Source organism: Hypanus sabinus, chromosome 15 (genome assembly GCF_030144855.1).
Source record: "Hypanus sabinus isolate sHypSab1 chromosome 15, sHypSab1.hap1, whole genome shotgun sequence".
Lineage (NCBI taxonomy): Eukaryota > Metazoa > Chordata > Chondrichthyes > Myliobatiformes > Dasyatidae > Hypanus > Hypanus sabinus.
In genome coordinates this window covers 34,391,368-34,407,258 of record NC_082720.1, presented here as the reverse complement: position 1 = coordinate 34,407,258, position 15,891 = coordinate 34,391,368, and the positions used below count along the sequence as shown (strand labels likewise).

Sequence of the window (15,891 nt, the reverse complement as noted above, 5' to 3'; positions counted from 1 at the left end):
GGCTCTTGATGATGCTCCTGTAAAATGCAGGTGGTGGGAGCCTTGCTTGCCGCAATCTTCTTAGGAAGTGGAGGCACTGCTTTGCCTTCTTGTTCAGGGAGGTGATACTAAGGGACTAGGTAAGGTCATCCATGACGTGAACTCCCAGGAACTTGGTGCACTTAGCTCTATCTATGGAGGAGCCATGTATTCTTAGAGGTGGATGGCTCATCTGCACCCTCCTGACTCCCTTGGTCTTCTTCACATTTAAGCTTAAGTTGTTCTTCTCACACCAATCCACCAGTTGCTCCACTTCCCCTCTATACTCTGTCTCATCATTCTTGATAAAACCAACCACTGTTGTCATCCGCAAACTTGACGACAGATTAAGCTGGATCCTGCAACACGGTCATGCGTCAGCAATGTGAACAGCAGCGGGCTGAGCATGCCGCCTTGAGGAGTGACAGTTCTCAGTGTAATGGGAGAAGAGATGTTGCTGCACACACAGACTGGCTGTGGCCTTACTGTTAAGAAGTCCAGTATCCAGTCACAGAGGGAGGTGATGAAATCTGGTTTATTTCACTCAAAAATAAACTCAACTGCAAGTTATCAAAATAAAACAGTTACGGACTTTCAAGGAAATAGAACTGGACAAGATTCCAGTGTTTGATTATATTCTGTATATTGCACTTTATTATAATGTTGCACATTATCACACCTCGCTTTCCAGTGTGGGTAAGCTTGGGCAGCAAGGGTCACCAGTTGTGAAAAACAGATGGCAAGTTGCATCAGTACATTGGTAAAAAGGGGTTTTATTTAGTGTCAGGTGAAGAAAAGAGCAAAAGATGCCCAAAAGTTGTGAAAAAAGTATTTACAAACAGACAAATAAAAACAAACTCCAGTGTACAAATATACAGAGGCTTTCTGCACAACACTATCTTTCCAATATGACTACAGGTGGCCCCCATTTTTCAAACTTTCGCTTTACGACAGCTCGCTGTTACAAAAGACCTACATTTGTACCTGTTTTCACTAACCAAAGAGGATCTTCATTTTTACTTAAAAAAAACACCCGCTTTATACGTGTGCTTACCCCGAGAAAGACTACCATGACGGTGAAGCATTGTGCGGGCAGTTGTATGTGCGTGTATGTGTACTCGTAGGCGTGCACATGCCGATTTTTTTTTCTCCAAACTGATTTTGGCTGACTGTCTTCCCAATTCTGATAAGTGAAACTACACTGTACATACAATATTTCTACTTTGTATAAGTTGTATATTTATCATATCATTCCTGCTTTAACTATATGTACACGTTATTTTAGGTTTTGTGTTATTTGGTAGGTTATTTTTTGGTCTGGGAACACTCAGAAATTTTTCCCATATAAATTAAAGGTAGTTGCTTCACTTTACGATATTCCGGCTTACAAACGGTTTCGTAGGAACGCTCTACCTTCGGATAGTAAGGGAAACCTGTATTCATCAACTGTCAACTTCAACCTCCACACCACTCTAGCAAAGCCAGACCAAGGGTTTAAATCTGCCTCCGCTGGTCTAGAAGGATTAGGAAATTCTACTGTTGATCGGATTTGGGGGGGGGGGGGGGGTTGGTAGAAGAGATATTCACAATGACCAGACCATTATAATTATTTCAGATGCAGAATTCGAACATTTTAAACAGGGATTCTAACATCCTACAGTTTTATTCCCCAACAAATGCCTTAGTTAAACCTGCAGGTCAGTGTTCACTTGCTCAGATGAATATAAAAGAATGCATTCCCACCAGTGGTGTTGCTTCTGTAGGATGTGGTGTGCCTACCCCCACTAACTCAGGCACTAGGTCTTTTGGGGCCACTCTGTTGCCTACAAACTAAAGTAACAGCGTGAACAAAAATAAATGAAACTGTTTGGAATACCTGTGGCTAGAATCCTTATTTTTATGAACTATAAACCAGTAGAGTACGTTAATTGAAGGGATCATTTTGATTAGCCGAGCTAGCGATTGTTTTACTGTTGGGGTGTGTAAATGGGGAAGTCCCGAAAAACTGTAGAATGGGAGGGCAAAGTGTGTGAACTACAGAGGTAACTAGACCAGGAATGGTACAAGGAGGAGTGACAAACTGAGCAAAGGGGCAAGGTTAGTGAGAGAATTAGCACTGCCAACCTGTTCTGTCACACAGATGACTTCTCAAAAACAGTTCTTAAGTGAACTGATTGCAATCCAATAAGGGTGAAGAAACAAAAGTGGTTGTCAAGGAGAAAGGCAAGTACATATTCTTGTTTGATCTAACAAGGTTTGTTCAAAATGTTTTAATTTGTTATGTGTTTAGAAACAGATTTCAAAGGGCATAAATATTCAACTAAGATGACAACTTTGACAGCAGGCAAATTTGGTGATTTACTGACTAACAGCATGATTGAGCACTTGTATTAGTCCTGGGAAGAGAGCGAGCTGTCAACATCCCAGACTATAAAGCTCTGAATTGTCCCAGACTGTGCCAGTGAACAGGGAGCCAGCTTCCCAGCAGAAGATCACGTCAAGAAAATGCTAGAAAAAAATTCTGCCTGGGCTGAGACAACCAGTGATCTTGGATATGGCAGATGTGCCCTATTGTGAAAGTAGAATACAGAAATGCAAGCTGTTGTACTGGGATATGTCAGGGGAAAATAGAAACTTGGGTCCAGAGAGCATCAGAACTTTAAATTATGCTCTATCAAACTTCAAAAGCAGAGCATCCAAAAAAGCACCAATTTGGTGTCAATGGAGAGTTGTAACTGTACCTGGGAGATATCTCTTCAATTTTTTAGTCATCCGTAATGATTCAGTCAATCCCCGGATTGTAATGGCTATGTGTGCCCAAGGATAACTGCTCATGAGCAACTGACTTCATGGAAAATTCAGCTTATTGTATGCTGATTACAAGTGATAGAGACAGATCACTCATCATAGTCTCTTCATAAAAGCAGATCAAATGAAAAATAAAAACACACACAAAATGCTGGTGGAACACAGCAGGCCAGGCAGTATCTATAGGGAGAAGCACTGTCGACGTTTCGGGCCGAGACCCTTCATCAGGACTAACTGAAAGGAGAGGTACTAAGAGATTTGAAAATAGTGGGGGGAGGGGGAAATGTGAAATGATAGAAGACCGGAGAGGGTGGGATGAAGCTAAGAGCTGGAAAGGTGATTGGCAAAAGTGATACAGAGCTGGAGAAAGGAAAGGATCATGGGACAGGAGGCCTCGGGAGAAAGGGGGGGGGGGAGCACCAGAGGGAGATGGAGAACAGGCAAACAACTAAATATATCAGGGATGGGATAAGAAGGGGAGGAGGGGCATTAACAGAAGTTAGAGAAGTCAATGTTCATGCCATCAGGTTGGAGGCTACCCAGCCAGTATTCAAGGTGTTGTTCCTCCAACCTGAGTGTGGATTCATCTTGACAGTAGAGGAGGCCATGGACAGACATATCAGAATGGGAATGGGACGTGGAATTAAAATGTGTGGCCACTGGGAGATCCTGCTTTCTCTGGCGGACAGAGCGTAGGTGTTCAGCGAAACGGTCTCCCAGTCTGCGTCGGGTCTCACCAATATATAAAAGGCCACACCAGGAGCACCGGACGCAGTATACCACACCAGCCGACTCACAGGTGAAATGTCGTCTCACCTGGAAGGACTGTCTGGGGCCCTGAATGGTGGTGAGGGAGGAAGTGTAACGGCAGGTGTAGCACTTGTTCCACTTACAAGGATAAGTGCCAGGAGGGAGATCGGTGTGAAGGGATGGGTGGGACGAGTGGACAAGAGAGTCGCGTAGGGAGCGATCCCTGCAGAAAGCAGGAAGTGTCGGGGGGGTGGGGGGGAGAAGGGAAAGATGTGCTTGGTAGTGGGATCCCATTGGAAATGAAAAATGAAAAAAAAAAGATCCCGTTGCAGATGAAAAATAACATTCAATAATTTATATTTCTGTAGCTAAACTCATTTTTAAAATATTGCAAACAATAATGCAAGTTAATAATCTAAGTAGCACCATGTGCAAAAGTTATTTAATTTCAGCAACGAGTGAAGAACAAATTTACCACAAGTCTAGAAATTTATATCTGTATCTTCCCAGCAGGGCGGAATTTGTGTTAGATACTTGCAAAAGTAGCTAATGAAGCATTCAATGCATTCAAAGTTGATTAACACAAGTAGCCAAACAGTTCAAGCAAAAATCTCACTTTGATCTCTGCATTCTTAGTTGGCATTTTGTTCAAGTTTATTGTCATGTACCCCTACAGATGTGTACCACTAAACAAAATACAGCATTCCTACAGACCAAGGTGAACACAGTACATATAACACACACAACATAAAGTAATATTACCACTAATAAATTAACAAATTATGAGATGAATTTATGACACAAGTTAAAAAGTGAACAGTATAATGCTACTGGCACTCCATATGTGACGAGTCAGGGAGTTCAATAACTTTATGGCCTGGTGGAAGAGGACGCTTCCTATGCTGACAGTTCTTGTCTCAGTGCTCCTGCCAGACGTGGGGGTGGGGGGGGGGGCAGGCAAAGATTGTTGGATGGATGAGAGGGACCATTGACAATGCTAAGGACCCTGTGAACGCAGTGCCCTTGATAAATATCTCTGATCCCGATCATCTTCTCAGTAGACCTCACAATCCTTTGTAGGGTCTTGTGGTTAGATGCCTTGCAATTCCCATACCAGGCAGTGATGCAGTTGTTCAGGATACTCTGCATGGTGCTCCTGTAAGAATTGATTAGAATGATTATGGGGTGGGGGGGGGGGGGGTGGTGTTTGGGGAGGTTTGCTCCTCTCAGTATCCTCAGGAAGCGGAAACATTGCTGTGGTTTCTTGACCAAAGAGGTATTCTGAGGAAACAGGTGAGACCGTCTGTTATGTGACTGTCCCTTACGGTAAGGGAGCCAAAGAAATATCAAGATCAAAGTAATCTGTTAGTGTGACGGAGCTAAGAGATGCTTAGTGCCTCACCCGGATGAAGAACTGGTAGGCATGTGTTCTTCAAATACCATAAGTAACCCAAGCAAGAGCAAAAATAAACGTACACTTATTTACTTACTTTAAAAGACTTAACGTGCTCTATATCTTAGAGTTAATAAACTTTACTTAACAATTGACAAAAAGCATGTTTTCTTACCCGAATGGATAGAGAACCACTCTCCTTGTTTATAGATAGATCACCTGAGATGGAAACATTCAAGTCCATGCTGTCAGAAGCAGATACACTGCCCGAATAGGAATCTCTTTTGGAAATTTTATCAGGAGAATCTACCACTCCATTGGGAGTCAATATATCAGGCACTGGAGTGACTTGGACATCAGATTTATTTTCTTCATTCTTTGAAAGAGTAATATTCTCAGCAGTCTGTATAACCATAGGCTGCATGGGCTCAGAGCCGACTACCAAATTTGGTTGTTCTTGTTCAGTGGAATTCTTCTCTAATACTTTCTCTTCAGAATCTTGGACAGAAGTATTTATGGTTTCCACTTTTTGATCATTACTTTGCAGGTCCATTTTAGATTTGTCTTCAGTAGATGGATCGGTCTTTCCATCACCAGTTCCAGACTCAGTGCTGATGGTCTTCACCGAGTTCTCATTTTCTGTTTTGTCTTCATCACTGCTGCATATGCCTTCATTCACCTGCCCTTCAATGGACTTATCAGGCTTTATAACTTCAGAATCAGCACCATTGACTTCTAAGATCTTGGGAAGGCTTTCAGTTTCCAAACTAATTTGGCTCAATTCAGAAGGACCACGTGCATGGCCTGAAAGGGGCTAAAGAACAACACCTCATTTCAGTTATGAAATTACATTTTATTTAGTTAACACCAGATGTCAGCAATTAACTTCACAGCATCTGGTTTCAGAAAGTAATATACCATCTACAAAACAGGTTTCTGTATAAATGGTATCTACCTCTCATTATTTGAGCATGTCCTTTACAAAATCCTCCTAAAATTCCAAATAGATTTTCAGCACATTCATATTTATAATGCAAAAATATGAGGCACAATTAAATATGCTGAATGACTTTAAGACAAAATAAGCATTAATGGTTTGATAAAGGAGTTATTTACAATTTATTCTGCAGCTGATATTTAAGTCATAAAATCAATTATATATCTCCCACATTTTGGTTTTAAACTTTTTATAGTTTAAGTTGCAATTCAAGATCAAAATTATTTTAAAAATTCCATTGTGATACACTTGTTGCCTCTTCTAGCAGCTGCCATCAGGTAGAAGGTACAAGTGCCTCAGGACTCACACCACCAGGTTCAAGAACAGTTACTACCCCTCAACCATCAGGCTTTTGAATAAAAGGGGATAACTTAAAAAAAAGACAGCTATGGGTAACCCGAGGTAATTTCTAAAGTAAGTACATGTTCGGCACTGCATTGTGGTCTGAAAGGCCTGTATTGTGCTGTAGGTTTTCTATGTTCTATGTTAATTACACTCACTTGCCCCATCACTGAGATGTTCCTACAACCAATGATCTCACTTATCTCATGTTCTCTTTATTTATTGCTATTTACTTATATTTGCATTTGCAGTTTGTCTTTCGCACTCTGGCTGATCTTTCATTGATCCTATTATAGTTATTATTCTATAGATTTGTTGAGTATGCCGGCAAGAAAGTGAATCTCAGGGCTGTAAGTGGTGACATACATGTACTCTGATAAAATCAATTTTGAAAGCTGCTTTTCTCAGTCATAATCTATGCACCGTTTTATCCACGTATTACTCGAAAACATTTTAGAATACAGCTTTGCCTTGGTCCAGTTACAACTACAAACAGTAAAGGTACATTTCATTTCAGTTTTGCACTTACTGATAGTGGTTCTGATGAATCATCATCTTCAGCTTCCTCCCTATTGTCCTCTATTTCCTCCATCACTTCAGCTTTTGCTTCTGCCACTAATTCTCTAAGAGGCTTATTATCACTGACATCTTTCACAAAAGCGTGCTGTTAAAACAAGAGATTGGATTGATTGTACTTAACATATGCTAGTGTAAAAAATGCATCAAATTTATATCAACTGACAAGATTGCACAATTCACTTTGTTCTGATTACATACATTCCAACTAGTTCTGCTTTGGGAAAGATCAAAATGAAGAATAATACCACACAGGAAATTAATGTCACCAAGAATTCAGAAGGGAAAATAACACATTCACATTCTTCTAGAGAATGAGACAGAAAACTCAATTCTGTCTCATTCTCTAGAAGAATGTGAACGTGTTATTTTCCCTTCTGAATTGAGTTTAACAATAAAGTTTCAGCACAAAAAGGGGACATATCTTTGAACCTGGTAAAAGTAACCAATATCAAAGAGATTAGAATGTCATTACACACTGGAGCTCAGGAAACATACAAGTTTATGTGGCAAGCCTGGACTGTCTATCACTGGGAAGTTTATACCCTTATTGGGATGAGCATTTCTTTAGACAGAGAATTATCAATTTTTGCAGTTCTCCATCTTAACAACAAATGCTAGAGTATTTTCAAGTTGAAATCCAGAAGTTCTTAGGAATGAAGGGAACCAAAAGTTATAGAAAAAGGGTTGAATCAAAAAAGAGCAGGGCAAGCCATTTAACTTCTTCTCCTTCATATTCATGTTAATTCTCTGAATAATTATAGTGATGGATTAATGTCCAGTTCAAGCTGGCACAGAGCTGTGATATCCATCAAGGTTGTGGCTCAGACTCAGTATTTTTTTAAAGATTTATAGGGATGGCTTTGAAGACAGTGTGGAGAGTGAAGGGTCAGGTTAGGGTTTAGGGGCAGGGGTTTGGGGTTGCAGCCCAGGTTGGATTCCCAGGGGTTGGGTCGGCAGGTGCTAAGACATAGACAGACCAGTGATCACTATGGTCAACGGCCAGTGATCCCCCAGCTCAGCAACTTCCAGGTTTGGAGGTCCATGCCAGATTTCAAAGTCCCGCGTTCAGGAAGTCCTGAATTGGTATCAGAGGTCAAAGACCAAAGATTGAAGACTAGTTGGCAACCTCAGTGGTCAAGACCCAGTAGTCGAGGCCTGTGGGTCAGACTGTCCAGAAGTCAGACACCCAATGTTGGCGAGTCAGGGTCAGGGACTGGAGGTTGAATGCCTGATATCTACAAGCCTGAGAGTCTAGGACCAAGACGAGGGGCACTGGCAAATCCCGTGATCTGAAACGGCAGCTGAGAAAGGATTTAGACCATGAAACAATAAGATATAGGAGCAGAATTAGGCCATTTGGCTCATCATGTCTGCTCTGCCATTTTATCATGAAGAGATAGTCTGTCCTGGAGTTGGAGGCCTGTTTTTGGGTGCGAGTGAGCTGGTGGGAAAGGGGCTTGTTTTGCAGTTGATGTTGTTATTTTTGTTCTACTGAACATTGTGCACATGTTATGTTCACACTAGAATGCATGGTCACACTGCAGTACATCAATGGATGTGTTGGTTGCTAACGTAAACATTGTTTTTCACTGTATTTTTCAATTTACATCTGATAAATAAATGAATCTGAACTAATGGGACTCCTTTCTCCAACAGCACAATCTAAATATTTCATTGGACTGTATTACAATGGCTGTGGAAGGGCGGTATATCAAAATCTGTTAACAAATCAATTCTTCCAATACTTTATACTATTCTCTCCTGGAAGAATTTGAAAATGGTATATGACAAGCAACTACACTAAATACTTTCAGACATTTTTCAAAAGAAATATCTCAGCAGGATTATTTCCTCTTTTAAAAAAAAAGCAAGACAGGCACTTCCATGTTGACAGGAACAAAATAAAAAGTGGAATATCTGAATAAGCTTATATTTTACATTGCTTCTTTATCAGCACAAGAAACTCAATTTCAGAAACCTTTCTCTGGCTCGAGGTGGGAGATCAATCACTTGTTTAGCTCACTAGAGCTGGAAACAAGGTAGTTTAAGGCTACTAACTACCAGGAATAGCCAATCCAAATTGTTTGCCCTATGCGGTATCAGAATTCTTCACATTTTAACAGATCATGAAATGATCCCATTGGATTTTAGAACTGCGCTGTATACGATTCTTTTCTGGCACACTGAAGACCATTGGGAGCTTCTTATTCATGGCCAGGGGTAAGCTTTTGCTAGCAACAATATTTAAAAATAATATGTAGCTATGCCCACTGATAAAACAAAGGACCCAAGTTTTATGTTAATAAATTTATTCATAGGAAATGTGTGCTGATAACAATGTTAATATTTATTATCCATCTGTAATTACTCTCCCTTTGAAGAAAATCTCTCTCGCTGCAATACTTGACCATACCACAAAGGAGTAGAATTAGGCCATTTGGCCCATAGAGACAGCCCTGCCATTCAATCATGGCTTATTTACTCTTCCTCTCAAACCCAGCTTGTCTTCTTCCTGTAACCATTGTCAACCTTACTAATGAAGAATTTATCAACCTCCACTTTACTGTAAATGCACCCAATGACTTGGCTACATAGCCTTTTTTGGCAATGAATTACCTGGCTGAAGAAATTCCTCCTCACCTCTGTTATAAAGGGACATTCTTCTATTCTGAGGCTGTACCCACCAGTCCTAGGCTCTCCCACTATCGGAAACATTCTCTCCATGTCCACTTAATCTTGGCCTTACAACAATCAGTGCATTTCAAAGAGACTGATCCCAGGAATGAAAGAGTTAACACATAAGGAGCATTTGACGGCTCTGGGCCTGTACTCACTCATCTTAACCTTTTTATTCATGAGATGATTCTCCTCTGGACCATCTCTAATTCAGCATATCCTTTCCTAGATATAGGGCCTATATTCTACTTCTGCTTCTGGTGAAGGTATTGCCATTATTGTCATATAGAAAGCAAAGATTTAGACCCTGTGAAGATGAAGATCGAACAACTGAAGGAACAAATGAAGCAGCTGAAGACTGCTTGATTGATTTACTGAGAAACTGCTGTGGCAATGTCCTGGGACAGTTAGATGGGCACTAATAACCAAATACTTCTTGTGGACTTTTTGTGCAAAGTCCAACTGCAGCCAGTGTAGTGTTTACTCCTTTACACTGAGCAAGTTTTCGCAGAGCCCTGGGATTCCACACTTAATAGAATGGTGGCTTGATATTACCTATGGAATTCTGTCCTTTGCCCACATTTGAACTAGGATTTAGGCCTGACCTTCATCTGAATAATTTTGGCAAAATCCCAATATAACATTAGCTATTAAGTGATTAGTGAATCAATGCAGCTTGATATCAATGTCAACTAGACCCTGTATCACTTTTTTAACCAAGTTCACACTGACAATGAAATAAAAATAAAAATGAATACACACTATTAAACAAGTTTTTGTTTTAAAAGAATACAAACAAACCTGACCTGAAAGGCAAGTGGCTAAAAATTATTATTTTTTTAAAGTTACCTCCATTCTAGCTGGCCTGGCTATAACTTTATATGTAGCATGAAAAGAACTATTTAAACAGATCCTTCATTGTTTATACAAAGATCCTGAGAAACATCTCTTTTAACATGGTCTATTTCTGCTGCTGATCCATCTACTGACACTCTACTACAATCAAAGACAGAATCAATATCCAGATTGAATAGCTGAGAACTTAAAGATTAAATGTATTTTTTATTATTCCTGAATGTCAGAACAGCTACCTTATATTATGGAGGTTAATGAAGTAAATCAACATTCCAGCAATTCATGTTTTATTGCTAGTGATGAACTATAACCACTTCAACAATTTAAAATAAAATTGTTGCTACAGACAATTTTAGGGCATCTTATAGCATTTCTGAAGGGACAATGAACCCATTGAATTGACTTTATTACTTACATTCTTCATATACACGAGTAAAAATCTTTACATTTCTGTCTAAATGTGCAATGTGCAATTATAGCAATTTGCAATAAATAGTATGTACAACAGGACAGTCAATATAGTATGGAAATACAGTTGTGTCAGCATGAATTAAGCAGTCATATGGCCTGGTGGAAGAAGCTGTCCCGGAGCCTGTTGGTCTCGGCTTTTATGCTGCATTACCGCTTCCAAGAGGGCAGCAGTTGGAACAATTTTGGTTGGGGTGACACGGGTCCCCAATGATCCTTCAAGGCCCTTTTTACCCACCTCTTTTTGCAAATGCCCTGAATTGTGGGCAGTTCACATTTACAGATGTGTTGAGTTGTCCGCTTCACTCCTGCAGAGTTCTGTGATTGACGGAAGTAGTGTTCCCATACCAGACAGTGATGCAGCCAGTCAGAATGCTCTCAGTTATGCCCCTGTAGAAGGTTCTTAGGATTTGGGGGCCCGTATCAAACTTCTCAACCGCCTGAGGTGAAAGAGGCGCTGTTGTACCTTTTTCACCACACAGCCACTACATACAGACCATGTGAGATCCTCGGTGATGTTTATGCTGAGGAACTTAAAGCTGTTCACCCTGTCAACCCCGGATCCATTGATGTCAATAGGGGCCAGCCTGTCTCCATTCCTCCTGTAGTCCACAACCAGCTCCTTTGTTTTTTGTGACATTGAGGGGGGGTTGTTTTCTTGACACCACTATGTCACCTCTGTTGGCTGCCTCGTTATTGTTTGAGATTAGGCCAATCAGTGTAGTGTCATCAGCAAATTTAATTAGCAGATTGTAGTGACACAGTCATGGGTAGACAGAGTAAAGCAGGGGGCTTATGACACAGCCCTGAGGGGCACCTGTGCTGCGAGTCATAGGGCAGAGGTGAGGGACCCCTCTCTTTACCACCTGCCAGCGATCTGACAGGAAGTTTAGGATCCAGCAACACAAGGCAGGAAGAACCTATGTACACTACCTCACCTTTTTTTTTCTTTTTTGCTCTTTTTTCACTATATATCTATAGGTCTTTTTATAATTTATAGTATTTATACTACTATGTATTGCAATATACAGACATCACAAAACCACCAATTTCATGACATACGCTAATGATATTAAAATATTTTCTGATTTGAGGATTATACAAGGCACATTAAGTGCATGGATTACACTCTTGGCAAATTATACAATGAAACAAGGACATATTTATCAATTTCTTACCTGCAATAGCTGTGCAGCACTTAGACGGGTATCTGGATTCTTATCTAGTGCTTTCTTGAGAAAATCATTAAATTCTGTTGACCTGAAGAAACATGAATTCCAGGATGCTTAAAACTCAATTTTACAATGCCTTGCATTGTTTATGTTCATCTGGCACTCAACCAAGTTTTAACTACAATCTTACATTCAAAAGAGAGCAAGTTTAGTCCTCTCTAATGCACGTTTCCATCTTCATAGCTCAAAATCAGGGGTGTAAACACATTTCCAAAGACAGAATTTTGGATAATTAGCAAATTCAAAATTTAGACTCAACAGCTAACAGTCATCACTGATTTATTTTACTTAAGGGATCATTACACAACATCTCAAGCACCTTTAATTACTCTTAACGTCACCACACTGAAATGTACAACAGAGAAACATCAACAGCAAAACAATAGCTAAGTCCAGTTCTCTTCAAATCACACTGGCCTGGACACACATGCTCATTACTACACAAAACAATGAGTTCGTAATGAACAAGACCATGAAACTTCAAGGAGAAGCTCCAAAGAAATAACATTTCCTGAGAGCAATAACTATTTGTTTTGCGAGCATCACCCACATCTCATGCACAACACAAAGAATTCCAGCAAACATTTATAAAGCATAATGTTGCAACTTAACTAATTTGCTGAACAGGTTATAAGACTGATGCCTGGTTTTGCTTTGTAAAGATCTCTGTAGGGTCTCTAAACTTGGTTACTGAGAAATAGAGGCAGAGCTTCTCTGAGAAGGGAACTGACTGACGAGTACACGTACCAGTAATTAACGAAGTTCAACTTGGGTACTGGCTAACTAAGGTATCACTAAAGCTTGAGATTTAAAGCAGAAATGGAGCTACACCTGGTGATAAGCTTAGACTGAAAACTGGATCACTAGGTAAACTTTATATTATTTTTTAGCCAGAATCTCTTTACCTAATATAGAACATAGAACAGTACACCACCTGAACAGGCCCTTCAGCCCACAATATTGTGCTGAGCCAGCTAAAAAGTAAATCAAAAAACTCCATAAACTAATCTCTCCTACCTACAAAATGTCCCCATCCCTCCCTCTTCCTCATATTCGTATGCCTATCTAAACATCTCTTAAAAGCCTCTAATGTATTTGCCTCTACAACCATACCAGTCATCCAGCACTCTTGAAAAGGAACTTACAGCTTGCATCCCCTTTTACCTGCAAGGATAGTGGCATAGTGATTCAGGCAGATCTACATGGAATGAAAACTTCATTACCATCATTCAACACAATGCAGTGAACCATTTTGCCTTTTCTATTATTAGATATACCCAGCAAAATGTCACAAGTCTGTTTTATATTTACACACACGTACAGACAATGCTACTCCAAACAGCTGCCAACACTATTTCCATCACAGCTCTCGCTGCTTGACACCAGCAGTATGCCTGGATCCAAAGAAATCCGAATAGGCCATTCAAACCCAAAATTCACATTCCATTATTCAGTGAAGCATGACACGACTCCTGTCACTAATAAATAGGACTTGATGATCAAAAATCCAGATACCACTGATTTCAAATGACAAGTAAACTATTGCACAGGTTGATATGATTAACATTGCCTGGAAAATCCTGTGATAATCTCAACAGAGCAACATAAACCATTGGCATAATTCTTTCCATTCAGTAAGTTTGCCTTTCAGCTTGGTAGGCCTAAGTGACAAAACTACAGGTAACAGGTCTTTCCTCTGACACCAATTTGGTTGTGTTACCTTGGCAACTCTGGCACAGGAGGTTCAGTGAATCCTGATTGGAGCTTATATTTTTTAAAAAATGCAACAGATACAGTACTTGACTATGTATGAGAAGTTTTAAAAATCACTGCCTTTCAGTAATACTTCGAGGTATTTAACCATTTCATCAATGTTGGTGCAGGACATGTTAGTAGTAACTCCAATACTTTTCACAGAATGAGAACCAGATCAAAGATGCACAGTGCAATTCATTTCCACAGTAACCTAGCAATGAACTTTGAATTTCTTTTCTCTTTTCTACTTCTGTAAGAATTTATGCTTGAAAGTTTCCCACATGTTCTTAAGCCAAAATAGGTCATGAACAAGTCAACAATTTAATTGTTACCATTACCATTTTGATGGATTTTCCAAAGTTGGAGGATCTCCCTTGGCAATTTTCAGTAAAACTCTCATTGGATTTAACTCATGATGAGGTGGCTCTATCTGTGCCATTTCAATCAAGGTTATACCCAAGGACCAGATGTCGGATTTGTAATCGTATGGAGTGTCCTTCATAGTCTCACACATCACTACTTCTGGAGCCATCCTGAAAACAAATGATTAAATCAAGAACAAATTAAGAGAAATTTTCAAAATCAATTATAATATTCTCAATTACCAAATGTATCCAACATAATTCAATTTAATTCTACTTCTCCTTAAAAAGTCGAATCAAAAAGTACAACTTTTTAATTAAACAGAGGATTTGATATTGTTAGTTGAAATGACAAAGACACAAAAATCAAGGAAATTTTACAACTGAATGGGTGTTGTAGGTGGTCAAGTTAAAGCTGATCATTATAAACATTTAAATGTTACATTTGTTATATTTATAATTTATGTCAAAACATAAATACATATTTACCCTAAAACATAACCCATGTCCTGGCCTTAGATGCACTTTTAGTTGTTTTCTCAGAACATTCGGTTTTGATTTTTTTGTTTGTTTTTAATCTGCATAGCATTGGCTATCAATTTTACTGACGAAAGACTTAGAATAAGCTGTACATTTGAGAAAATGCAGCTGTGGGAGCACACTAAACTACAAAAAATAACTTTGGTGCCACTAATTAATATTTTAAAAACTACACATCTATCTTTCTTGGCAAAACATAGGATACATTTTTAATACCAAGACTGAATCTACCCCTTCTAGCCATTTGTAGGAGATTTCCATAAAAATGGATACAGGTGGAGAGGAAGTGGTATTTGCTCATTTTGCTTAGGTTATCCTGCTGCAGAGCTTGTTGAATGAACCAATTATTTTCCACCAATGTGCCTATGCATTCAGTATTTTAGATACATAGCTGAAGTTTACATCCATATTTTTGTGGTACCATGCCATTAGAAAACAGCCCATGATATAAATCAACATGTAATAAAATAACGAGTATAACAAAGCCTGTCTTATTTCATAAACCATTTCTTTAACAACTTGCCTTTGTGTGGTAGCTTTGATGTAATAAAATGGTCCAAGGCAAGTTATCTATTAGAGTCATAAGTTTCATATTGGAAGCTTTAAAATAACTGATAAAAGGTATACCAGAACCTAAAGATCATGAAAACACCCAAGAAATAGAAGTGGACAATGGTCAGGACAACTTACTAATACAATTGAGAACAAATATTACACCCATTTTATCACAATGTATCACAGAGAAAATCATACAAGAATTTTATTTTCCAAAATATAATTTCAACATTCTTATACATATTTACCCTATTTACCCTATATTTGCCCTCCAACACATGGGAACACTTACAGATCAGCAAAAGTACAATGATTAAAATAAAAATGAATTTCCCACATCAAATCACCAAATCACAATAAACTAATAGACTGATGTGAGAAGTCAAAACAATGTTTAGTATTAAAGAACATGTTGTACAGGGAACTGTCAGCTTACCAATAGGGTGTTCCAATGAATGTTTCCCTCTTTTGCAGAGTTTTTGTGTTTTTTGCTGAAACACCAAAATCCGCTAAGAATAGAACACAATTTAAGATTATTGTTATAACTTAGGAGTTTGATAA

The 15,891-nt window shown here is 39.2% G+C and overlaps 1 protein-coding gene across 2 annotated transcripts in view; it reads right to left on the bottom strand.

Annotated features, from left to right (window-relative positions):
- stk10 (serine/threonine kinase 10) overlaps positions 1 to 15,891 on the bottom strand; it is a 119,174-nt gene that overhangs the window by 33,947 nt on the left and 69,336 nt on the right. For both annotated transcript variants that reach the window (XM_059990195.1, XM_059990196.1), the window contains exons 5-9: positions 15,767 to 15,839; positions 14,212 to 14,406; positions 12,065 to 12,146; positions 6,838 to 6,972; positions 5,145 to 5,783 (exon numbers count right to left, since the gene is read on the bottom strand). In XM_059990195.1, coding sequence (XP_059846178.1) covers positions 5,145 to 5,783; positions 6,838 to 6,972; positions 12,065 to 12,146; positions 14,212 to 14,406; positions 15,767 to 15,839 — 1,124 coding nt within the window. The remainder of the gene's footprint in view (positions 1 to 5,144; positions 5,784 to 6,837; positions 6,973 to 12,064; positions 12,147 to 14,211; positions 14,407 to 15,766; positions 15,840 to 15,891) is intronic.